Raw genomic sequence first — 26,004 nt, 5'->3', positions numbered from 1 at the left:
TAAAAAAAAAGCATAGGCTAAAGTTAAATTTTGAATCAGTGTCTACAATAAGTGGGAGGTAAGATAAAGCAGTCAATATGAACACTTGGAAAGATCACTGAAAAATGAGACTCTGCCTGTCATAAGCGTGAATGTCATCTCATTAGTCTTTCAGCCTATTGACTAGGAAAAGTGTATGCAAGTCTCATTTTTCAAAGACGATGACCTTTTTGGCAACATAGAGTCACAAAATGCCACATTTTGCTCTTCATGGTTTTCACTGAAAATTTATAAACTTCAATTTTCAAGTGTTCCAAAGAGATGACCTATCACACTAGTTGTCTGTCAAGTGTTTTTTAAAGCCCTTATGGGGTAGGTATATTGCACTGTAATAGATATAGACCCTGGACATCATTTTGACTTGAAGGATTCATTTTAGTGTGTAAAAAACTCTATAGTGTGAAGTAAAACAGAGTCTTTGACTTCCCACTTGCCTAGACCTCCAAATGTGGAATCAGCTTTGGGAACCTCACTTATCTCCGCATCAGGCATCAAGTTTGCATAGTCTTTTCTCCTAATCACTTGTCAAAGAAAATCTCATTTCCTCCTTGAAGTGGTGATCTCACCTATGATGTGTAATTTCTTCTACTTTTGTGCATCCCTGGTACTTGAAGTTTAATCACTATTAGACTCACCTAGCCCACTGTTGAGTGTGATTTTTTAAAATTAAAAATGAATTCTCTCTATTCCACTTTGAGACAGTGACCATATCTTATTCAACAGTATGTTCCTACCACCGAACACACCGCCTCACACATAGTAGGGACTTTGCCTCATTATTTAGTGAAATAAATTGCTTTGATTATGGTGGAACCCCTTTCTTGAGACCAGAGATAACACTTATTTGTAATGTCCAAGACTAAATTGAGAAAAGAAGGAAGAAAAAGCCAAATATTGCAGGTAATAATCTCGAAATGATGTAGTTACTGTGGGCTTTGTTATTGTTGGTCTGCCAAAAGAGTGACTTAAGGTTAACCAGAATCTTCCACTTTACAAATGGTAACTCCCTTCCCAGTACTAGTAGGTTTTTACTGATAATTTTATTTTAGAAGGCCACGATAGGGGCGCCTGGGTGGCTCAGTTGGTTAAGCGACTGCCTTCGGCTCAGGTCATGATCCTGGAGTCCCTGGATCGAGTCCTGCATCGGGCTCCCTGCTCGGCGGGGAGCCTGCTTCTCCCTCTGACCCTCCCCCCTCTCATGTGCTCTCTCTCTCTCTCTCTCATTCTGTCTCAAATAAATAAATAAAATCTTTAAAAAAAAAATATTAAGAAAAAAAAGAAGGCCACGATAAACCTAATTGGATAAGGATCAAATGAATACCCCCAAACCAGATCCATCTGTGACTTTTTATATTAAGTGAATTTCCCCCCCTAGGTACCACTGTGAGGGATCTATGCAGGTTTTGAAATTCGAAGTAGGGAACTCTATAGAGTTTGTAGTGTCTCTTTTCCTTTTGAAGAATATGAGATCATCATGCATAGAAAACACTCCCAAAAGCATCAAGTGTACAGCGGTTAAGCAAACCCTGCTTAGTAGCAGTCTAGATAATGCAATGGAAAGTTTGTGTCTGAGTTGCCTAGAATCTTCCATTTTGCCCTGTTACTACAACTACCTTGTAAGCTAGAAATTACAAGGAGTTTCCCTCGTACTGATTGCAGTGGGTCATTCCATGTGCCGCCGTTGAAGAGCACAGAGTAGATTCTTGTGATGTCATCAGTTTAGCAGGGATCTTACCATCATAATAACTCAGATTAGTTTTAATACTACAATACATTTTTGTCATGTTGAGTGTTTCTTTTGCTCTTTATTTAGACACATTGAAATTTTGAAAACTTTGTTAGCCACCAATGGTTTTAGTTGTGACCCTCCTCCAATCCCCCCAAAATATTAGAATACAGTTTTCAGTTATTAGAAGAATAAAGACAAAATGGTTGTTAAAATTTTGTGTTTGCATTGAGCAATGATTATTGTCTAAATGCTTTTAATTGAGTGAAAGATGCTGAGTTACAGAGATCTGTACTTTTTAAAAACTGATAAGCATTTGAAATTCATATATTGTGGTTTAATGCCCCCTTTATATTTAACATTATTATTTTGAGGTTGATTGTTAAGGTAATATTTAACAGAAATACTTACGTGTGTAACCTTAAGGATAGCTTAAAGGTCCATAATACAAAAATTTTAGCTGTTTAAGAAATGAAATGTATCAATGAATATTAAAAATTTTTTATTATAATGCGTAAATTAATACTTTGAGACCAGTTCTAACCTCAGGATTATTTTTTGCACCTTATATAATATGTTCTAATCAACCCATTTATCAAATTTATGAGTTGCATAAGTAAATTTAGCTCATCTGCATATTTATGTACTTTAAATAGATCCGTGTAAACAGTTTCTTATCTGCCATATGTTGAAATGTTTTAGTAAACTGAAGACATAGCTGCTTAGTCAACAAAGATGGCATTAAATTGCACTGTTTTGGAAAAAAAAGTTAAGTGAACTAGATGCCTGTTAATCTGGTTCTTTAAATATCATAAACAAAAGTATCAGAATGTGTTTCCAAGGACAAAGGCAGAGTTTTCCCGGCTTTGATTGGTCGCTGCCTTGTCCTGTCCCACAGCCATCCTTAATTGGCTTTGGGTAGATTGGAATCACATAAGCAGAGTGACATTTATTACTTTCCTAGTTTCTTTGCACTGAGCCCTGAGATTCCCAAGGAGTAACTGTAAAAGATTTCTTTCATTTCGTCCATGATCTATGAGAGGGGATCCTTCTACGAAGAGCAGGCATGAGTCTGAGTGCGAGAAGAGTCACTCTGCCGACAATAACGCCAATAGTCCTACAGAAAAGGGTATGTGACTTCTTTTGCCTTTTTCTTTCCTTTTTCTTGCTGTTTTTCTTTCTTCCTGTTACTGTGTGTTTATTAATATGTGGAAACTTTAGTTACATATCCTGAGAGAGACTGTCATTCATTGAGGCTAGAGGTAATTAAAGGGCATATTAGTGAAATTAGACAAAGGGGGAAAATGCCGTGCTAGAATAACTCTGTCGTAAAAAAGCTCCACGTAAAAGCAGTTTGGTCTCGATTTCAGGGCATTGTGATTTAGAGAGTATATTGAAGCTTTTGCTTTTTTTTTTTTTTCCTTCTGTAACTTCAGGCCTCTTTGCCTTTAGTTCAATACGAAATCTGCTAGCTATTATGTTTTATATTTGTTTACTGAGAAGAAGTTTCTTTGTTTCACTATAATTCATAATACATCCATCTTCATTGTTGAATGGACTATATAATTGTTTTTCTGTTTAAACATATGGCACCAGTTTATTATTCTCTGGTTTCTACCAATTTCTATTGAATTGCTGCCTATTTGCTTAAGAAAAACTTTCCATTATATTCCCTTGTGAAAGAGCTTTCTGTTAATTATTAATGCAATCAATCCTGTGTATGAAAATATTGTATCTATTAGTTTTTTTGTAAAGCTTATTTCCATGTCTTACTTGCAGCATCATATTTTTTATAAGGTAATAATAAATACACCATGCAGTGTAGCATTTAAGTAAAACTGAATAAACTAAACTTTTCTTGTAAATACACCAAATAAGAACAATGTCTTGAAATCCTTATAGAATCAAATCTCTAATATAGAAAAAGAACGCACCAAAACACATCTTTGGCAATATGCTTTCTGAATGGTTTTGGTGACACTAGAAATTGGAGTGTTTATTCCGTACCTGACTTTTAATAGTTAACTGTTAGTTAACTATTAGTGTATTCCCTAAGTCAAAGGTCATGGTTTAATTTGTTTGAAAATGACAAATGTAACAATTAGGGTGTTTTTTAAAAAAAGAAGTATCTCTTTTTTATTGTCTTTAATTTTTAGGTTTACAGTTTATTTTCTTATCCAGTCGACCATTTATTCACTAGGGACATTTTTACTTGGCATTGGAATTGTATATGGTAATTTTGCCAACATTTGTTTTTTATCTTTCTTGATGCCTTTCTCTCATCTTAAGCAAATTTAATTAAAAATATTTTGCTTTGAACTTGAATCTTTATTTTGATTTAGACTAAGCATTAATAATGACCGTAGAGATTCCCTGACTCACTGGAATGTGAAAAGGTATACTAATATATATCAAATGTGTGTTCTTAGGTCTGAGTTCTTCTTTATGCAATTAATACTGCACTTTAGAATAACCAAGAAGCTTTCATCATGTCCTTTCAGATGACATGTCGGTGTGGTAGGAAGCATAGCATCTGGACTCTCTGTTTACTAGCTGTATGACCTTGGACAAGTCACTTAAACTTGCAGTCATTACTTCCTCACCTGTAACATGAGAGCTGAGAGATTTTCATTAAATGCTTTCTGCAGTCTTATTGGTGTCTATAATTCTGTGACTCAAATAATATATTTTGTATTTTCATAGTTAAAATATTTAGACCACTTTTTATTAGAGTGTAAAACATTAGGAAGAGATGCTGTCGTTTTCAAGGACTTTGAGCACTTAGTCCAGGGGCAGTTGGTGTGAGTGAAACTCAGCTAGAAAATCCAGCACTGACTGGTAAGTAGCAGAATAAGAATACTCTGGAAAGCTGTGATTATAATTGATGTTAAATCTGAGCTGCTGATGGTCACGTCATTGTGATTTCTCTTGGTCTTTTATAATAAGCTGCTTGTCAGGTTTTTACTGTAATAATTACGTAAGTCAAAATTCCCTGTGCCCGGGTCCATGCTATTGCTTTCCAGTGAGTACACATATTAAATTTCCATATAATTTAGGACATCACCATTTAGTGAAAGTACTTACACTGTTTCTTTCTCCTGGCATTTTAACCCCCAAAGGACCCCTTATCTAGAAGACTATTCTGAAAATCTTAATATCTCTTATTTTAGGAATTGGGCATGTTTCTGACTAAAAAACATCCATCTGCTCTGGTCACACCATGACTTTTTTTTTTTCTAAGATAGAAAATTATTCCATACTTGTAATTATCTTGTCATTTTCTATATGCACCGTAATTTAAGATGATCTGACAAATTAGTACAAGCATCTCTTGGAGTATTTCGGGGGCAGCTTCTCATTTTCCCAAGAAGGCAGCAGGTGCTTTTTCTGTAAGTTTGGCATAAACTTTGCTCATCCTGAATGAGTGGCTCTTGAAAAATAATTTGCCAGCTGGAATCCTAATCATTTGAAAGGCTGAGGGCATTTCTGAAAATGCTTAATAGCACTAGGGAGTAATTTTCTTATCACCCTATGTATCTGATCTGAATGGCCATGAGATTCTCCTGAGAGTGGCTAGGAACTTGAACTTTAAACATGGCTCCTTAACACAGTATGGGTCTTTTTTGTAGAAGATCAAATACACTTTGATCTTCGAGGAACAGAGACTTTTGGTAGATTCTCTATCAAAGTTTTAGAAAAAAATTTTTGGTCTCCTCCAATTCTGTTAGAGTTTGATTTCCTTGATTCTGGTTAATCATGGTTCTAGCAAAGATTTCATCATATCCGACATGGTTACATCCTCACCAAATGCCCTGAATGAATCTTTTACCTCATAGCATTTTTCTCAGATAACTACTCGCTTATATCTTTTTTTTTTTTTTTAATGAGAGAAGTCTGAGTCTCTTGGGTGTTGAGTGACTTATGCAAGGTCACCCAGAAGGTCACTGGAAAGCTAGAAATAGAATCTAGGTCTTGTGACTTCAAGTGTGTTTCTCCTAGATATGTGTTACCTCCTGAAATTAATATGTTAATGACATTGCCTTATGGGATGTTTAATTGCCATTCAACTTCTAGTCTGGAATTAGCTTAGGCAAATCCTTTCATCTCCCTCTGCACCTCCACCAACTCCCATATGTTCTAGTGTAGAAAACATTTTATTCAGAAAGCAATTGTAAGCGGCAAAGTGTGTGTGTGTATGTGTGTGTGTGGAGAGAGAGAGAGAAAGAGAGAGAGAAAGAGAATTTATACCCAGCAGTCTAGATTGGTACATTATATCAAGAAACTATTTTAAGGTCCCAGAGAATTAACAAAAGATTCAAGGATTGTAAAGTATACATTAAGTGTAATATAAAATTCATATTCTTTTTATAGAAAGCCTTCAAGATCAGAAGGCCAGATGTCCATATTCTGATTCTGTGAGTAGGCATGTTTCATGCCTCTATCAGATTTACATTGTTTTGCAAATTATGTTTACAAGCATTTCTGCATTTTTTATCCATACTACAATTAAGAGAGATATTCATAAGCACACATGATCCTGAAGCATCTTCTGAAATCTCAGGGAGAAAAAGGGATAACTTCTTGAATACATTTTCCTTAAGATTCGAATCCTTTTGAAAATCTGAAATTCATGAGTTGTATATGGAGCAATGCCATTTATCAGAAGATTCAATTCTCTGTCTATATGAGAGAATAGTTTATGTTATATTCATTTCCTTCCTCATACAGTTAGAATCATTGCTATGACTTTCTAAAAATAATTTTGTAAAGAATGAAAGAATACAGATTATCATATCACTATTTTGCCCAGAAACTTTTAAATTTATATAAAATCAGTCCAAATGGTTGTATTGCCTGTGCTTTAGGGCCTGTGTGCCCAGTGGCTTCCCCAGCCTCGTGTGAAGCCTCCGCTGAGTACGTGGCTTTCTTCCTTGTGCTCGAAACACTGTTTGATATTTGTCCCTCTGTACTTCTGCCCCCAGTTTTATGCTCCATGGCCTGTAGACAACTCCAGGATTCAGTCTGCTTTTCAAGACTTTCTCAGCACGTCTTTCTTAGTGGTGTCTTGATTCAGTACCCGTGGACATGCCTTAATTCCCAATTTCCTAATTCAGTAGGTACTGCCATGTGACAGCAGTTTTATTATTTATTTATTTGACAGAGAGGGAGACAGCGAGAGAGGGAACATAAGCAGGGGGAGTGGGAGAGGGAGAAGCAGGCCTCCGGCCGAGCAGTGAGCCTGATGCGGGGGCTCGATCCCAGGACCCCGGGATCCTGATCAGAGCCCAAGGCAGACGCTTAATGACTGAGCCACCCAGGCGCCCCTCACAGCAGTTTTATGATTACCTTTTCTGATAACTGAAGTCTTACTAGCCTTCATAGTTGTGGATAATAAATATGCTTTCTGGTGACTCAGATTTGACTTCTGGCTTTTCTGTGTGTCTGGTTTTGTTTTGTTTTTGTTTTTGTTTTTTATAAATCCTGTACTATTTGGTTTTCAAAATGTGTCTTTTTTTGTCTTACATCCAGATTTTAAAAATTTAAGATATTGTTTAAATAAAGTGCTTTGTCAGTTACGAGCTGAATTTTTATTTCATGTACCCAGAAAACTGAAATGACAGCACATTAAACAGGGAGATTTATTTTTCTTTCACTTTACAAGAAGACTCCGTCCAAAGCTAATGTAGCAGCCCGACAATGTCCTGAGGCAACCAAGCTCCTTCTTGCTTTCTGTTGTATCTTCCTTAGTGTGAGTCTCTTTTCCTTTTATGGAAAGATAAATGCAAATCTCCAGTCATCCTGTTCACATTCCTGGCATACAAAATGGGAAGCACCAAGGGCATGCCGGCTCGCTCTATCAGATGTTAACATGGCACCCTGAGGTAACTAGGAGCTTTTGCTTACATTTTACTGGCTGGGATTCTGTCACGTGGCCAAACCTGGTGACAGGGGAAGCCAGGAAATGTAGGCCTTGAGCTCCACATTCTGCCCTTCTCATCAGAGTCAGGACTCATCAGGAAGGGAGAGGGGAACAAGGGTTCCTGTTGGGCAGCTCACTATCCCCCAAGTGCCTCCAACATATTAGGCGTTCAGTAAATATTTGTCCCTTGGATTTTTATTATTGTGTTTCCAGATATACAATATGTTTGTGCTTTTTGGACAAATGTATTCTGATACTTGTATGGGGATAGTAGAAGGTATAGCAAGTGGGGAGAGAGTAGATTTCCTGAGGAGGGGAGGGTAATGGAGACCCACAGATGGCTGGCTGGCTTGGGAGGGGGTTGTGATGTGGTAATGAGTATGATTATTGCTGTTTACCTGGAGTTCTCATTCTTGCTAAACCTTGATCTTTCTTCTGTCCTTTTAATTGTTTACAGGGTAACTTTGCTGCATATCCATCTAGGAAGGGTACCACACGGACAAATGGATTTTGTGTTTTCACAAAAAGTTTCTTTTCCTGAGAAGTGAGTTTTTAGGAAGTGTGATACGGTAAAGATTGTGTGTTTTAGAGCCAGAAAGCTCTGAGTTTGAGCTCAGCTCTGTCACTGACCAGGGGTGTGACTTTGGGTGCCTTCTTTTAAACATTTCTGAAAATCAGTTTCTCTGTTCTGGGGATAATGATGCTTCCTCACAGAACAGTTGTGAGGATTAAATAGGATGAGTATTTAGAAGTACTTGACACATAGTAGAAGATCAATAAATGTGAGTTCCTTCTCTCCCCCATCTATGAAATGGCATGTTTTACTGGTTTCATAAACAGTTTAAAATCTCCCTATTACTATGAATTTAAATTTTTTTGTGTGCCCTGTCCTATTGAGGTAGTTACCTAAAAATTCCCTTGTAACAAATAAATCAAACAAAAAGTAGTTGTCCTTGATATAATGCAGCCAGGGAGAGAAAGACCGTGTACCTTTCATGTGCTGGTTCCCTCAACTCCTTTTCTGTAACTTTAGGGGGGCTCTAATTGAATTTAAAAAAATTAATTTGACTATTAAATGCTGGTGAATTTTTAAAAAAAATCTGGGAACAGATTTAATTATAGTAAGATAGTTTAGCTTATTTGTCTTTTCATTGTCCTGGGAAGAATCAGGCAGGGTTCTGTATTTGAAAGAGGTAAAGTTGTGCCTAATATGAAGACATTGTTTCGGTAGACAAAGGTGACATTACTGGAATGTTAACTGTATGATGGCAGGGACTGTGTCACTTGATCGTCTCTGGACTCAAGTGCCCAACATAGGGAAGGTACAAAGTTGGTATGTAATTACTATTAGTTGATACATTTGTCTTCCTGTTGCATTCACTTCATTCTCCCTTCATTTCACAGCTGTGGTGAAAAGGCATACACTCAGGGTCCACCTCAGCTGGTCCACCCTGCCTCTTCATGACCTTTATCCAGCTCCAGCTTGCTGCTGTGGACAACTTGGTATACTCACTGCCCGTGACACACACCTATAAAATAAAAACAGCTCTAATGTGTTCAGCACTGATGACACATTCTCTTTAGTCCTCATAAGAACCCAAACCCAGTTTGGGATGAGGAATGTGAAGCTTGGGGTGGTGGTGGCGGGGGAGAGGTTAGGTGTCCTGCCCAAAGCACATGTCTGGTCAGTGTCCAGGCAGGACTGAGCACCGGGTCAGCACCGTGCCTGCCAGAGGCTGCCTCTCCCAGCCTCATGGGCGTGCCTGCTGCAGGGCCGTCTGCATTCACCACTCGGTGCACTCTGCCCTCTCCTCAGTCCTCTCGTTGGACCAGTCCCACCTCCCTGCATCTCTCTTTCCCTCTTGTCATTTTTCCTTGTTGTGCACTCAATCTTGCCTCAGAGATGTAGTGACTAAACCATATGTCGGAGTTCCTTAGAGCTCAGCGGGACTGTAGGAGTCTCTTGAGACTGACTAAATGCCTTATTTGCTTTCAAAAATTTATAGTAAAAATCACATATATTAATTGAGTCCTATGAGTTTGCCAGCTATTTGCCCGTTCTATAGAATGAGGAATCTAGGACTCATCACTGGTGATCTGGTGGCTTAGGATCTGATCACAGAGCGGACTCCAAAGTCCACCACCACCATGAGCACCTGGGCTGAAACTCTATGTGAATGGGGGCCATAACTTGTTTTTTTGTTGTTGTTGTGTTGTTTTCTTTAAAGACTTTATTTATTTATTTATTTATTTATTTTTTTATTTATTTATCAGAGAGAGGCAGGCAGAGGGAGAAGCAGGCTCCCCACTGAACAGGGAACCCGATGTGGGACTCGATCCCAGGACCCTGGGATCATGACCTGAGCCAAAGGCAGATGCTTAACCGACTGAGCCACCCAGGGGTCCCAACTCATGTTGTTTTGTAAACCACGATGCCTGGTCCGCATTTGGCAATGAAAGCAGATTAAAAATCGTCGGGCTGATCAACAGTCTCACTCTTGCTTGGGGGCAGTCTCAGGGCTGGCTCTCCTGGCCGTGCCCCAGGACCCCAAGTCAAATCTAGAAAATAACAATCTCTTTTTGGCAGAAGAAAGAAGAAAGACATTTGGTAATTTCAGATATTAAACCCTCTGAGAGGGTAGGGTAAAGATTTTCTACCCCTGGAAGATAGAAATAAATAATACTTGCTCTTCAGACAGTTCCTAAAGAGGAATTCGAAAATCATTTTTGGCACACATGCCATTGTCAGAAAGTGAGTATAAATGCGTCCTAATCAGCATGCGTGTTTGGACATATACATTCAATTGTGTTTGTGAAAATATCAGGAATTTTATTTTATAGTTTCAGAAGTCAAATTCATTTGGGTAGTTCTATCAAGATTCAAAGAATTATTTTGACATCATCTTTCTAAAATACTAGGGAGAAACTCCAGCTTGAGTTCTAGGAAAGGTTGTTACCGAGGTGACTTTATATACAGTGTATGTGTATAGTATATATATATACATATATATATATGTATATATATATAGCCAAAAAAAAAAATCCTTATTGAAGATGTACACATGGTTTATCTGAAACATTCAAATTAAGAATATTTTAAAATGGCTTTAAACTTTTTAAAACTCTTGTAATTATAATAGGACGTCCATAGGGTTAACAATGTTAAAATTGTAGTTTTCAAAACATCCTGTTTTCTCTGTTTGTGCTCACTGAGAAGTAAAGACTCCCTCTGCTGGCTGTTTCAGAACATGCAATTTTTCGGGCAAGTTAATGCTGCAAAAAGTGAAACCCAAAGAACAACCTGTCTTGACATTCAAAAAGCTGGGTGCCTGGGGACATATGTGCATTTCTATGCTGTGGTTTTTAGTTATCTAATACTTTTATCTGGGATGCCATATAGAAGCAGCGGCTTAACAGCAGCATGAACGTTGGAGGAACAGAGCGGCAAGAACAGGGTCAGGGAGGGGCCCGGAGACAGATTCCCTGGCTGGCTCTGCCAGGGGATAGCTGGGCATCCCCAAGCAAGTCAGACCCTCCTCAGAAGTGGCTTCTTTGTTTGTAAAATGAGAGGATTTCAGTGGATGTTCTCCAAGAGTCCTTTTGACCTTTACTGTTTTGTGTTTCGAACAGTATTGATTATATTTCTTTTACAGGAATATGTTCTATATGTGTTTTGCACCAATATAAAATAAATATTTAGAAAAACGAAGAAAAGGTAAAACGACCAAAATGGTTATAAATCACTTGCTTCTACTTCTGTCACAGCATGGGAATGTTAGGCCTAGAAAGTGATATTTTGTATGCTATTGTAAGTTTATACTGATGTATATATATATATATATATATATATATATATATATATAAAATCTATATATACACTATTATAATATCTCCCAAATGTCCCAGAAACACTGAACACAGCATATTTCATTAATCCTATGGTACCTTAAATTACAAGAAGTGTCATTATTTTATATGTTTCCAATTATATCGATCATACCACTGATGGCAAGTTACTTCCAAGTTTCAGAGAAGTTAAATGTGAGGAAACGTGCTTTTAAAAATTAGTAAAATAAGGTAGTTCCTAAAAGTGCTTCACTTGACACCAGGCAGCCCAAGAATTGCAGTAAAATGTCCGATGTGCCCCGGGCACTAATACATATTTTCTTTCCTCTCTTCCTGTTTGCCCCCCTCTCTTCTTAACCCTTCCTCCACCCCTCCCCAACTCGTCCTTCCCACTGTGTGACACCGTTTTTAACTTTTTTTGCTTAGATGTGTCTTATGGGTATTCTGGGAATACACGATTGCTTAAAACCTGAAATGAGATACTGGAATAACATTGTGTCCAACATAAGCATGACCAGTGGTTTTCTGCTTTAAATCTGAATAAGCATTAGCACTTGTGAAGGTTTTTTTTACTTCAAAGATGAATTAGCACTGGCATCATCACAGGAATTACATGAGTTTTAAAAATACTGAGGCTTCAGAGAACACTCCTTTGATGAAGTCATTGGAAACATGAGTATGGGATTTGGGATTTGACCATCTTTATTCATATTGGATTTAGGTCCTAAAATAACACGTCTATATACATATGTAGATATGTGTGTGCGTGCTTTAGGGTAGCTTTAGACTTCGTTTTTAATGTGTGCCTTCTTTTATAATGAAATTGGAGCTGTTTCTTTTGCCTTTTCCCCCCTGCCACATAACAGAGCATACGGAAAGGGCTCCCAGTTTCTTCTTTGCAAAACTGAACCCATACTTGAGTCTTTCTTGCCACCCTGGAGGAAGAAAGGAAGCCCAAGGAAGGAGCAGCCTGTGGGGCTCTTGGCCTGAGAAGGAGAGCAGAAACGGTCAGGAACAGAGTTGGAGGCTCAAATAAAGTAGAGGGGCATCAAGAGGACTTTCTGCCTGCCCCTTGGCCTGCAGACTGGCTTTCTTCACTTGGGTGGAAGCCTGGCCAGGCCACGATCTGGCAATGTCGCTCTTCCAAGCTGTCAGGTGTGACAGTGCTCAGTCTTCTGCCATCTAGCCGTGGGGCATTGCCACACTGGGCCCCTTTGGCTCAGTGCTGCATAGGAAACAAATTAACACATCCTAAATCTCCATCCTTACATTTTGAATTTATATCCGAACTCCTGGAGGTTCTACATGGATCTCCACTAACACAGGTCCTTCAACTCGATTTGTTTATCTATGTATCCAGGCATACCCTGTGGTTTTCCTGTTGAGATGAAATGACATACAAATGTAGACACATTCAGAGTTTTTACAGAGATGCTGTGGGGATGATCCAGCTTGGGACCCTGAGGACTGCAGACTAATGGAAAGAGCCTGTCTCAGCCAGTGGTGACGTGATGGACCTGCCTCAGCGAACTCAGAGCCGTCTGCCTCTGCTTTTGAATGTGAGAGAAAAATTAGCCTCAGTTTGGTCAATAGGCCATTGTAGGGTAGGCTTTCTGTTACTTATAGAACCTGCTCCCAAATGGTTAGGTCATCATGTGGTTATTTATCATTATTCTCTTACCACTTTGTAATCATATTCTTATAAAATTACCATTTAAAACTTAATTCTCTGTTTCCAGCCATTGAAGAAAGGCATTCTGTCATTTGTTTATCTAAAAAATGATCCCATCTGTGGTGGCCTCCTCACTGGTTTGCTTTGATGGAAACCAGTGTCCAGGAGTGCTGGGTGAGGACCCGCCTCCTGCAGGCCTCCTGACCCCCGCGCTTCCTCACCTGCTCCTCATAGCTTAGTGCCTTTGATCTCGGTAAAGTGGTCTATCGTTGCATGCATGTGTTTTTGCTTCTTCAGCCCTTGGTGTCTTTGCTCATAAATATTTGTCCTGCCCAGAAGTCCTCTGACCTTTTTTTTTTTTTTGAATTCTTACAGAATACCAGAATTGAAATGGGCCAGAGAAATCACCTTATCCACCTTTGTTCAGTTCACAGATTTCATGAAAACTTGCCTATGTTTTCTCTTTGGTCTCAATGTATTTTTTCCCCCCTTGGGGGTTTTCAAGCCCTATGAGGTTTCAAAGCTACTGTTTAGGAATCCTTAATGTTGTCTTCTCCGGGCCTGTGCATGATGGGCTCATTCATCACTAAAAGAATAGTTTTGGTTATCAGCTCTGTGCCAGGCATTGTGGCACCTGCTGGGGCCACAGTGGGACGCAGACATTGACGTCATTCCTGCAGCATTCTGAGCATTGGAGGCTGATGGATAGTCATTTACATAGTTGTGGACACACATACGTGGAACAAAGGGCCTGGAACTAAACTGGGAGGGTCATTGAAATTTCCCCACAGAAATGATGGTTCATCTGAGGGATGGAAAGTAGAAGGTGGGGGGGGGGGCAGTGTACAAAGCAGCTCTAGTAGTGTATGCAAAGACCCTGTGTCAGGAAGGAGCATGGCTATTTCAAGAAACTGAGAAAAAATAGTATGTTCGGAGTTAGAGAATAAGGAAAGGATTACAGGGCATACATTTGACAAGAGCCACAGGATATGGAATAGACCTGTTTGTGCCGGTTGGTTTCTGTAGTTCTGAAATTGGTGGCAGTATCTATTTTGAATTAGTATCTTTCTATTTTGAGTTAATATCTTATAACTTATAATTGAACATATATACTCTTTATGCTCAAGTAAAATGTGTTTTTGAAATATTTTTTAATGGAGAGAATTTAAGACACCCTACAACCTGGTTTCTCTAAACTCTGTACTATTTTGCTCTTAATAAATATTTGACAGCTAGAAAAATAACACAAGGTGGCAATAAAGAAGCAGTAGCTTTCCTTGAGCTGTTAGGGTCTTTTGGAACAGAATTTGTTTTTAAAATATACCATTTTGTTAGAGATTTGGAATAAGTAATAATGAATATATTATTTTCCATTTCCTTCAAGGGAACACACTGAGTTGCTTAATTCAAAATATCTAAGAATGTCTTCTTTTATCTTAGAACACTGCATTCCTTATTTAGAAGAATGTAAAAATCCAGGGCTACTCTGACCTTGATATAAAAATATTTCTCATGATTTAGGTCCATTGCCTATCTGTTGAAAATAATAGGAAAAAAAAAAAACCCGGAAACATTAAAAGATTGCTTTATAATCCTACTGCACTTGGATGGCAAACTTTTAAAGAAATAAAACTACTTTCTACTGTAGAAAGCTGTAAAAATAAGCTTTACTTCGGGACCTAGGTGACATCACACCTCTGTGGGCCTTATTTCTTACTTCCTATTAACCGTATGTGAACAACATATAATTAATAGATACAATAAATTAATGTTTCTTTTTAGAAGTTATATACTTTTCATCATGGGAAGGCCTTGGTATTTAAATGTGCTGTTTAAATTATTTTAAACTAAATAGTAGTAAATAAAAATCAATGTTTAATTAAATATTAAGTGTAGTATTTAAATGTAGTTAATTTAAAAATTAAATTTAAATTTTCCCAAAGTAGAAACTTTGACACAGAAGATAACCATGTCCCAATGATCTTTTTTCTTCTCTTTTCCTCTTTCTTTCTTTTCCTTCCCCTCCTCCTCCTCATCCTCCTACTTCTTTTCTTTTAATTTTTCTCATTCTGTGGATTCTTGGTCATGTATGCTTAATCCATGCTCATTTTTTACCTGCTGAATGATTATTCCTGCTCCCTCCTCCCATCTCTGAAATGACAAAGGATAAGTGGGAGAAAGCTACCCTGTAGCTAATTACTTACCAAGGGGTCCACTGCCCCCCTTTTGCTCTGTGACATTGACCCATGACCGGATGACAACCCTGAGTTTGCTTCACATGTTCCAGGATGAATCCAGGTTGGGAAGGAACTAGCTTGCTCTCCCGTGCCCATCGCATTCCTGGGGGCTGCAGGGAGGAGGAGGAAGGCCGACAGTCTGGCTCTTGCCCAGTGCTTTCCGAAGGCTTTTCGAATAGTCTGTTCTGAGAATCAGAATTTCTGGTGATTGTAGCAGATGAATCCGATGCATACTTTGGGGGGCAAGGTGATACGTATTGAATTGACTTTCAAATTTGATCTCTTTATTTTTCAGAAATAAACCGTTGTCTTATATTTTAAATATTTTATCTCTTTTAGTCTCAAGGCTTTAGGGACCTCAAGCTTTCTTCTAAAAAGTTAACTATTTCTTGCCACCTCTATATATTTGAACGTTGTTGTGTCTACTGCTTTGAATATGGGTTTTTAATCTCTTGCCTCCACTTTTATGGAGGGCAGTCGAGGGGAATTGAAGTATAAAGTGTATAAACTACCTCGATAAGGATGTCAGCCAAAACAGAGATCATGTTCCACCCACGTTCGAGCACGTCCCCTGCAGGGGTTACTATGTCCGTGTAGTGCATTTGCTCTGCTAGACACCATATGCTCCCAGTGCAGTTTTTGAAGCTGTAAACCCCTCCAAAGGCCAAGGTTGCCCTGACTGTCAGGATTACAGTGACATGGAAGGGTTGCCTAAACACAGCCCGTGTGTACACTGTTGGCTGTCCTTGGGCGCTTTCTCTGTTTATGCTGCGGGGATGTTATGGACAGACCTTATCAGTGTGTGTCTCTCTTGCTGGTCAGGTATCTATTCATTGATGAAACGGAGAAAGTTCCTATTCTTCTTTAGTGTCAGGCAGCATTTCTTCCTACTGGCATATAATTTCAAATGATCAGTTGGTATGAATAATATTTTCCTCCCCCTATTTTTCGCTTTATAAAGCAAGCTGGGAATTGGGACCACCGAACTGGAAATTATAATATCCCTTTATTAAGTATCATAATTATATGATTTTAAGATCTCTTTTTTACCACTCAGTATGTAGAGGAGACAGGATACCACTATTTTGCTCTAATGATTAAGAACAGCCCTGCTGTTTGTTTGTTTTTACCTAATCACAAAAGTTTTTAACTTAGTTTTAATCCATACTAGCCATGGAGGAAATGACTTGACTTCTTTTTTTAAATAAGACGGTTTTGTGTAATACTTTTGGCAAGAGGCATATTCAACTCTCCTAGAGAGTTAAGGCCTAGATGATCTTTCCCCTTTTCATAGATTTTAAGGAGGAAAAAATAGTAAAAAAAAGAAAGAAAAAAATAGTAATAAAATGAGACTTTTTAACAAGGCACCCCTTTGTAGAATAAGGAATTTTTCACAATTATTGAGTAGATTTGAGAGATGACAGGGATTTACTGCTGTGGAATATCAATTAAAATATAATTTTATCATTCTTAGGTAAATGTGTACTTGGGATAAATGTCAGAATTAAATAAGAGTTTAAGAATACGAGTTTGAAATGGAGCTCAAAAGAAAATATTAAACTTTTCTTCGAGCAGGTGTTATTTATTTTAAAATGAATACATGTACCTATTACAAACATTTGAGTTGGCCTAGCCCTTCTAAATGTATGTGTTTTGATTCTTGGAAACCTGTGTCTTTCAAATTCGCAACAATGTAGTCTAAAGAAAATAATGGCATTTCCTAATTGGTTAGATACATTTTTCATTTTCCCCAAATTTACCTCTTGTTCAGTTCTTGTCCACTTCTTGAATTTGGTTTAGTCTTCAGAATGTCTCCAGTCTTGTTTTGTTGTTGTTGTTGTTGTTTGTTTTTTTAATTTCTCAATTCCTCTGATATAAAAGAGCACGAAAAGTAAGAGCCCAGGTGATGGGAGTTTACTGGAAGAAAACATGGGTAGTCAGAAATTACTGGGAACCTTCCCAACGGCCCCCATGTCATTCTCATTTCCCCTCCATCTCCTGGCATGGGATTTGCCAAGTGGCCTCTGAGGAAATTGAAACAGTGGCTCATCATTGTACCACCTGAAGGAACAGCCACAGGCTCAGATCCTCTTTTCCTCTCAGGAGTGGTCGTCTTCACATTGCTTTTGTCAGGAGCGTGCACCAGGGCCTGATCCAGTCAGTGTTCCACAGCACATGGACATAGACCAGACAGCATCCCTTAGAATCCCACCAATTGTCTAGCATGGATACAGATCCTCAAGACACACACTTAAGAGCACTAGCCTTCCTGCATGCAATCATGGGAAGCACTGAAATTCCAAGCAAATCTTGGGATTTTAGTGAACCACATGTGTTAACCAGAAAATGAATGAATTGAAGTGAAAGCTCAAACAATTGCGCCTGATTTTGGCTGTGTATTTTCATGATCTTCTTCATACGACTCCATGTAGCAACCTCAGTGACTTCACAACTCAGAACTGCCCACAAACAGCGATACTGAGTCAATTCTTACCTGGAACTATATTTATAGGAAAACTTGTTTATTTTTTGATCATTGAAAATAATTTTAATTTACCAAGCATAACAATTTAATCACATACTTTGTGACAAAATATTTTTAAAGTTTGTAAATATGTATTGAGTCCCTCCTATGTCAAAAACACTTTGATTGGCACTACAGGGGTACAAAGTTCATTTGTTCCAAAGATCTTTAGTAAGCCATACACTGCCTTGGGCTAGGTACCTGAAATATGATGTCAAATGATAAGTAAACAGAGATTTTCCTTGAAGGACTTTATTATTAGTACAGTTGAGGAGAAAGACATGCAAATAGAAAATTACAAAATAAGAGCATGGAAAAAGGGCACTGTAAATTACAAAGCCTTGGGTAGTCAGGGAAGCCTTTCTCAAGGCAGAGCCATGGAACCTGGGGCCAAATAATGAGTAGGAATTTGCCAAATAAAGCATGTTGTTGGAGGCTGAAGTGTTGATTCCAAGTAGAGGATAATTCACATGCAACTAAGAAAGAACAGGTTGCAAGTACCTGTCATATTTGGCTAGGATCACAGAATGTCCTGTTCTGCAGGCTGGTTTCCTGGAGAGGGTCCATGCTGTGTGCATGCTAGAGTTTGGGCTTTATTCCATGGGTTCCCATTTTCCTGGTTCCCTTTCTACCTCACTTGATCTTTCAGACTTTCTTGCCTCTAAGTCACCAGTCAATATTGGTATTTCTCAGGGTTCAGTTTAGATTCTGTTTTTCCTTTGTTCTTCCTCTTCTCCCTCGCCAGATGTATCCATGTCTATGTATTTGTTTACTACTTAAAAGCTCGATGGTTCTTAAGTCAGTTCTGAACTTAGGACCATACATCCCTATCACCGCCATCCTACCTACCACTTCAGTTTCCTTAGGACCAGGCTCCCTGTTTGCCTCAACTGCCTTCCCTGACTCCTCTCAGTCTTAGAACCTGCCAAATTCCTTCTTTACCAGTGCACCCAGGGACTTCTGTTCCCTTAGCCTGAAGTGCGTTCACCTTCCCTTTGCCTAGCTATTGCCCACTCTTACTTCAGGTCTTGGCTTAAATATCGCTTTTTCATGGATATCTTCCAGGTCTCTCTTAACCTCATTTTATGATTAGTAATATGCTGCATTTTTATGCCCTAGTTTATAATTATTTTTTTAAAATACTGCTTTCCCCACTAGACTTTAAGCTCTCTGAAGGAAACAACAGTCTCTGTCTGTGTCAGCCTTGTTTTAAAACACTTAGCAAAGGATGTGTACCTTGTAAGAGGTCTCCGTAAACATGATGAGCTGCGTGAGTTAGGACAACGAGGAGCTATTGAAGAACTTTAGTAGCAGAATGACCTGATTGGATTGGCAATTAGCAAGTTTATTCTGCTAGCAGTATGGAGACTGAATTGGAGGGGGTCCATGGCTAGAGCAAGAGAGATAAGTAGGTGGGTGTTGCCACTAGACACTTAGAGCCTCAGAGCACATCTATGATAAAAACACAAAGAAATCAAATTCAGTTGATCCAGGAGCTCAGAGATATTCTCAGGACTCTTTCCATCTCTTAGCATGGCTTATTCCATGTGGACCTCATTTTCCCACAGTCTTTCTCTTTGTGAACAGTAACAGCTTCATCCTACATCTGTCTAGTAGGAAAGAGGGTCCACTTTATGGTTATGTGAACAGATATCCAGACTGCCTTTCTGACTGGTTCTGATTAGGTCATGTGCCCTTCTCTGAAATAACTACTGTCACCAGAGGGGTTCTGGGTGCTGGTTGACCAGTCTGGATAATAACTATCGGATCTGAGGCAGTGGTGCACTGGCAAACTGGCCCTAAAAATAATGTTGTTGTTTTTTTAAAAAGGCCTATTTGTAGCAATTACCAATTTCTTTGGTATCCAAGCTCCTACTGTGGCTGATTTCAAGATGGATGCCTGGCTTGCAGTTCCTGAATGTTTAACAACTGGCTCTTCCAAGCCAGTCCCCACAGCTCCGGCTCTCCATGGCTGAGCTGACGGCAGAGCTGCCAGAATCAGAAAGACTGATGGCGAGGGAGGCAGTGTGCTCTAAAAGGCGATCAGAATATTGTTAGAAGATAGGTAGGTGCCTCGTAGCCAGTCCAACAAGGAAACTTGCCCTGTACCATGCAAAATATACTTTGATGTCATGATTTTATTTTACCTAAGAATTTTTTGAAAGTTCCTGTATCATTTCCTTGAATAACATTTGTAAGCACCATGTAATATTCCATTCTAGGAAAATACTATCATTTACCATTCTTTCATTGTTGAATATTTAGATTGATAGAATTATATGTAGTGCCTGCTGGATAGGTCTATGCCTGAAGCCATTTTCCACATTTAGGACGGAGTTGAGATAATTTACACTATGTGGAATTACTGAGTCAAAGGAATGGACATTTAATGCTTTTGAATACATTCCAATAGGTGTACAAAATAGTTTTACCACTTTATATCACTTCTATCACTGTAAGAGAGAGCAAGTATTTCATCGCACTGTTATTAAGTGTAATTAAAAAAAATTAGTAGGATAGAATTAATATGTCATTTTAATTTGCATTTGTTTGAATTACTAAAAATGTTGAAATGTCTATATTTTTGTAACAAGTGTATTTCTTATAGTGAATTTTCTTACCATTTCCCACTTGTGTTATGCGTATATGTTGCTTTTATTATACTATTATCATAGGTATTTATCTTCTTATAATTAATTAATGTAATTAGTGGAATAATTATATGATTAATAGTGGAAATTCTAGCACATAGCACAACTTGGTAAATGTTGAGGGGAGTGTTGTGTATGAAATTCTCCCTAATTCTGTGTAATTACGGTAACATTAGCTGCCTTAATAGATAAATACAAATTCACAGTATGTAAACACAATAAAAGTTTATTTCTTGCTCATGTCAAAGTTCCATATGGGTGTTCTTATTTGGGCAGCTTTCATGTGGTCATGAAGGGACAAAGGCTCCTTCTGTCCCAAGGCTTTTCTCCCCTCTGGATCCTTGTCATTTCTATTCAATGGGAGGCTGACATTAGAGAATGGGGAACAACACGTGGGAGGTTTTTATGGACTAGGCCTGAAAGTGCAATATTGAATGTGCTTACATTCCATTGACTAAAAGTCAATCCCATGGACACAACTAATTGCAAAGGAAAAAAGAAAAAGAATCTGGTATACATCTAACCAGTCTTTGCCAAAATTTCCATAACCTGAAATAAAGAAATCTTTTCATAAAGGCTGATTCTACTTACCGCTTTTACTACCTGTATATATCTGGGAATAAATTGACCATATTACTTGGATAATTTATAAGATATAAGTATGGAATGGAACATTTTACGTGTTGTTAAGAGATATGTAGCTTTTTAATAGACCAGAATGGTAGAGCAATGACGTCGAATGGTCATTGAATGTCCTCTCATCTAGACACTGAAGAGAAGAGGGTGGAAGTTATCGGACAAAGTGATTTTGACCGGCGATAAACAAGTCTTAGATAGGCAACATTTATTCAGTGTTTTAGAAAATTTAATGTATAAGAATCCATATAAGGACTTTGTAATCAGCTCAACCAATAAGTTTGATGACTTACTACAATGATATTTTTAATAGGATATGTTAGCTCATTTTCTTATTTCTACCTACACAGGTAATTAAAGTATACAGTGAAGATGAAACCAGCAGGGCTTTAGAGGTACCCAGTGACATAACTGCCCGAGATGTTTGCCAGCTGTTGATCCTGAAGAATCATTACATCGATGACCACAGCTGGACCCTTTTTGAGCATCTGCCTCACATAGGTCTAGGTAAGGATACAGAACCATAATCCACATCATTGCTTTTCTGTTTGTTTTAGTTTCATCATATGGCAAAGATTTTCTTCAGACATAGAAAAATAGAAGAGAATTATGAATAGTCCTTTTCTTTATTTTGGTGTTGCTAGTTGGGAGAAGATTGTAACACAAAATGAAAGTAAGGGTAGAAATATTACACATTTCCCACACTTCTTTGTTTAAATAATGCTCTATGAGAATTTGGGAGCCAAAACATAGAGTCCAAATTGATAGATAAATTTCGTAATAATCTTTGGTGGCACAAGCAGCATTTTTTTTGAGAAGTTAATAAAACAAGCTGTTATTTGAACTACTTTTTGAATTGGTTGTCAGGCAGACATGGGAAGTATCCACACTGGTTCTCTTCATGGGTGTGTGTACCCTAAAATTTTCTTGAAGAATTAAGTATCTCCTCTATATTTTAAAGTCATAAACATAAAGAGTATTCTTTCAAAACATTTTTTTTAAAGATTTTATTTATTCATTTGACAGAGATAGTGAGAGCAGGAACACAAGCAGGGGGAGTGGGAGAGAGAGAAGCAGGCTCCCTGCTTAGCAGGGAGCCCGATGCAGGGCTCTATCCCAGGACCTTGGGACCATGACCTGAGCTGAAGGCAGACGCTTAACAACTGAGCCACCCAGGCGCCCCTCAAAACATATTTTTTAAAATGCATTTTTTAAAAAATGCATCTCTGTGTTGTAAAATGTAGAGGGTTTCTCCCCCAGTTTTTTTAAATAAGGTATAAATGATTTTCGTCCTTCTACTAGAGTGAGACAGAATTTGGCACCAGTTTTCTTTCACCTTTTCTTATTTTTACAGGTATGAGTGTAAAAAAAAAAACATGTTTCCATAATAAGTAGTGAAAAAGAAAGGAGTTTGTGATGGTAATGCCATTCGATTCTTTGGAATTCCATATGCGTTTCCTGTGGCTGCTGTAACAAACGACCACAAACCTGGGGGCTTACAACAACCAAAATTGATTGTCTCACACTTCTGGAGGCCAGAAGCCTGAAATCAGTATCACTTGATTGAAATCAAGGCATTGCCAGGGATGCACTTCCTCCGGAGGCTCCAGGAGAGTCTGATCCTTGTCTCTTGCGGCTTCTGGGGCCGCTGACATTCCTTGGCTCCGGCAGCCTCACTTCAGTCCCCCCTCTGTGGTCACACTGGATTTCCCTCTTCTGTCTGTGTCAAGTCACCCTCTGCCTCTCTCTTATAAAGATGGTACCAGTTAGAGCTCACCCGGATAATCCAGGATAATCTCTTCATTTCAAGATCCCTTAATCATATCTGCAAAATCCTTTTTTTTTCCCCCCTTCTTATCAAGTAACATTCACAGAAAACCTAAATTCTTGAAGGTGTGCCATTCCCCGCCAGTGTGATGTGCCTCGCCTTCCTAGGGCAGAAAATGTTCAACATATATTTTCTGCATTGCTGTTTGTCACTAATTTGACTTCTATTCATGACCATTCATCTCCTAAAAGTATAGTGTTAACTCTCAATAGATAGCTGCCATAGTCTAAACTAGTTTTACATATGCTTGTGAGACTACAGCTCTTAATTAGCATAATATGTAATTACAGTATTTTATACCCTTGATCTTTTTCTTTTGGAGCAACTTTACATTTTTTTGGTTATAGTCACTATAGTTTATTGCTAACAAATAGCTTGAAGTTTAATAATAAAAATCTACTCTGTAAATCAAGCCCCAGTTTTTACTGAGACCACAGCAAGTTATATTAAGGAATAAAGTGCACAGGTTCTTTTAATGTGGAGGCTTAAAGTGGAACATTGAGAATTAATTTGAGTTACATACTAAATTTAAACTTTTAGGCATCAAATAGAAATATATTTCTCCATTACTGTATTTTCTGGAAATGCTGAAATAAAATCAAAGATGTGAGATATTGTCTCCTGGCTTCATCAACCATGCATTTAGACCAAAGGTTATGAGAAGGAAATTGAGTTCCACAGCTTTCTTGTGTTCTTTTTCTTTCCTTTTGTTTTCACTCAGATTATATCTCTTTTTAAAGAGATTTTATTTATTTGAGAGAGAGAGCATGAGCCTGTGCACACGTGAGCAGGGGAAGGGCAAAGGGGGAGGGGGGGACAAGCAGACCGCACTGAGCACGGAGCCGCTGTGGGGTTCAGTCCCGGGGCCGCCTAATGGACTGAGCCCCCCAGGCGCCCCTCAGATGATATCTTTAAACAGTAGAAAAATTGCTGACATAGTGCTCTCCAAATACTAATGCATATTAGATTTACCAGCTTCCATTTCTTTTATTTATTTATTAGCTGCTTTATTTCTGTAAGGATACACTGAAATGTTAGATGTTGATAGCTAATGAATATCTCTATTTTCCTTACTTATTTTTATTTAATTTCTCTGTTTTAACATAACCTGTTTTTACTTTTGTAGACTACCTTCTTTGTGTGTGTGTGCACCTAAAAATACATCTTGAGGGTTTTTTTTTCTTTTCACTTTATAGATTCCACAAAAACTAGGAACTCTTCCTGCCTTTTCCTGTTGACTTCCTCACACAGTTTAGCAGATATTTACTGACTGTTTTATACCAAGCCTATTTTGTTTGTGGATCTTGGGGGTACAGTATGAACATAATAGACAAAAAACACTGCCCTTGCGAGTTTGCATACTTCTCGGAAGAGAAAGAGATGAGACACATGACTAAAATCTGTAATCCCTTAGGTGATGATAAGTACGGGTTTCTCCAGCTGTCTGAAAGTAGAGCACTCCTATGAAAACTTTCGTAAGCTGAAATGGTATAAAGCAAAGAGGCATTTACCATTAATTTATATGGGAAAATATTTGAGCATTCCCAGACCCCAGAAATAACCTCTCTTAGCATTTTCGGGTATCTTAGGACACATCTTGCCAATAGATGCACAAAATAAATCAAGATAAAGCACAGATGCTCACAGACAAAATTCAAAGCTGCGGGGGCTTGATGCTTGAGAAGCTGAATGTGGTTCCCTGGAAGGAGCTTGCCGGGACCACTCTCGCTGCGGCTCCGTCGTGCACATGGCCTTTATAAGAGCTCACTGCAAAGCAAACACTGAATGGCATTTTCACTTTTCACCTTATTTGTAAAAACAAAAATCCTCTTTGGATTTCTTTTTTTTTTTAAAAGATTTTATTTGTTTTAGAGAGCATGAGAGTGAGATTGAGAGAACGAATGGTGGGGAGAGACAGAGGGAGAAGCAGACTCCCCACTGAGCAGGGAGCCTGACGCGGGACTCGATCCCAGGACCCCGGGATCATGACCTGAGCTGAAGGCAGCCGTTTAACCGACTGAGCCACCCAGCCCCCCCTTCCCCTTTGGATTTCTGTTGGTTGGCAAAAACAGATACTAATGTAGGTCTTTTGTAAAAGCAAAGAGGTGTAATGTGAACTTTTGAAAAGTTGGAGTTGCCTGTATTGGGGAGAAAAGGAAGGCAGGGCAGAAGAAGGAAAGAGCATGCTAGGGGTGAGTGAGAGATGCACTTTAACTAGAGGGATCAGGGAAGGTGTCCCTGAAGCATGATATGGAGGAAAATCTTTGTGGTAGCGTGCTTGTGTTCAGGCCACAGCCCAAGGCCAGCACTTCTGGAGTAAGGTGGGGGGTGATGGAGTGGACTTCAGTAGGGCTACTGCAGAACCAGCTCGTGTAGGGTCTCAGAGGCCCCAGAGGGCCTTGACTTTTACACTGAGTGAGAGAGAAAGTGAACGGAGTTCTTTGAGTCAGAGAGCAATATGATCCTGATTTAGTTTTGAAAGTTCAGTTGACCCTTGAATAACATGGGTTTGAACTCCGTGGATACACTTATATGTGTTTTGGTTTTTTTTTAAATAAATTCCATCCAGTACTGTAAATTTATTTTCTCTTTCTTATAATTCTCTTTATAACATTTCTTTTCTCTAGCTTACTTTTGTAAGAATATAGTATCTAGTACATGTAACGTCACAATATGTATCAATCGGCTGTGTATGTCATCAGTAAGCCTTCCAGTCGACAGTAGGCTATTTACTAGTAGTTAAGTTTTAGGGGAGTCAAAAGTTTCATACAGAATTTTGGCTGCAAGGGGAGGTCTGCACCCCTATGCTTCACATTGTTCAAGAGTCAACTGTGTACTACTCAGAAGGCCAGAATTCAAACTTTTAGAGGCTAAGCAACTTTGTTTTGCTTCTATATCCAACTACCTGTGGCTTCCTGGATCAAT

At 38.6% G+C, this 26,004-nt stretch overlaps 1 protein-coding gene and 1 long non-coding RNA gene across 5 annotated transcripts in view; both read left to right on the top strand.

Annotated features, from left to right (window-relative positions):
* GRB14 (growth factor receptor bound protein 14) overlaps window positions 1–26,004 on the top strand; it is a 113,259-nt gene that overhangs the window by 48,297 nt on the left and 38,958 nt on the right. For 2 of the 4 annotated variants that reach the window (XM_036071235.2, XM_036071207.2), the window contains exon 3: window positions 21,602–21,758. In XM_036071235.2, the coding sequence (XP_035927128.1) occupies window positions 21,602–21,758 (157 nt within the window). Of the gene's footprint in view, window positions 1–2,697; window positions 2,895–10,394; window positions 10,438–12,397; window positions 13,091–21,601; window positions 21,759–26,004 lie in introns of those variants that run through there. The other 2 variants (XM_078070916.1, XM_036071266.2) reach the window with 2 other exon arrangements.
* Window positions 6,973–9,248, top strand: LOC118522303 (uncharacterized). Its single transcript, XR_004910564.2, has 3 exons — window positions 6,973–7,647; window positions 8,143–8,229; window positions 9,090–9,248. It is a non-coding gene; the product is annotated as an uncharacterized LOC118522303 (long non-coding RNA).

Source organism: Halichoerus grypus, chromosome 4 (assembly GCF_964656455.1).
Source record: "Halichoerus grypus chromosome 4, mHalGry1.hap1.1, whole genome shotgun sequence".
In the NCBI taxonomy this organism is placed as follows: Eukaryota; Metazoa; Chordata; class Mammalia; order Carnivora; family Phocidae; genus Halichoerus; species Halichoerus grypus.
The sequence above is the reverse complement of the archived record's forward strand: the minus strand, read 5'-3'. Positions and strand labels throughout refer to the sequence as shown.